We start from the raw sequence: 572 nt of genomic DNA, 5'->3' as shown, positions 1-572 counted from the left end.
ATGGTTTTCTTATCTGTTAGTATTTAACAATAAAAAGTCGTACTGTACTGACCTTCGACAGTGGAGGAGCGTCACCATGATCACTGCGCCGATGCCAGCGGACACTAAAGAGACTATCACTAGAGTCAACACCCATCCAAGTTCTCCAGGAGCTTCTGTAAAAAGTGCGAAAACCAGCGATTAGATCAACCACGCAGTTGTAAACAGTTGGCGATCGTCGTTTCTATTGCACTATCGAACCGTGACGATTCGTAATAACTTCTCTGCGGCAATACGACAAATAACAGTGTAAAAAAAGTATTCTGTTCAGGCTATCGTCAATGGCTCTTTTCTAAAGCAGAGAGACACTATGCTATAATAGCCGTGCCGCTTCCACTGAAATCTCGTTTTTATTTATCATAGTTCAAGTTCATCGCATTCTTTCTATCATTCCCACGGATAACTTCACTGACATTTTAATCTTCTGGTATTCTACTCTTCAAACGAAACGAAACTTGTTATAATTTTAATATCTATTTTCTAATAATTGAACAAATAATAACTTAAACAAATTTCACATTCGATCAAATTTA

General features: G+C 37.6%; 1 protein-coding gene across 2 annotated transcripts in view; it reads right to left on the bottom strand.

The window, feature by feature from the left end:
- The window catches only part of LOC108625709 (TSC22 domain family protein 1), an 82,526-nt gene that overhangs the window by 10,417 nt on the left and 71,537 nt on the right, over positions 1 to 572 (bottom strand). For both annotated transcript variants that reach the window (XR_003389291.1, XM_018025914.2), the window contains exon 3: positions 53 to 155. Coding sequence is in view for 1 of the 2 variants with exons in the window: in XM_018025914.2 (XP_017881403.1) it covers positions 53 to 155 (103 nt within the window). In the remaining variant the exon portion in view is untranslated. The remainder of the gene's footprint in view (positions 1 to 52; positions 156 to 572) is intronic.

This window comes from Ceratina calcarata, unplaced genomic scaffold (assembly GCF_001652005.2).
Source record: "Ceratina calcarata isolate Rehan_Ccalc_2016 unplaced genomic scaffold, ASM165200v1 scaffold369.2, whole genome shotgun sequence".
In the NCBI taxonomy this organism is placed as follows: domain Eukaryota; kingdom Metazoa; phylum Arthropoda; class Insecta; order Hymenoptera; family Apidae; genus Ceratina; species Ceratina calcarata.
This window is presented reverse-complemented; position numbering and strand designations above follow the sequence as displayed.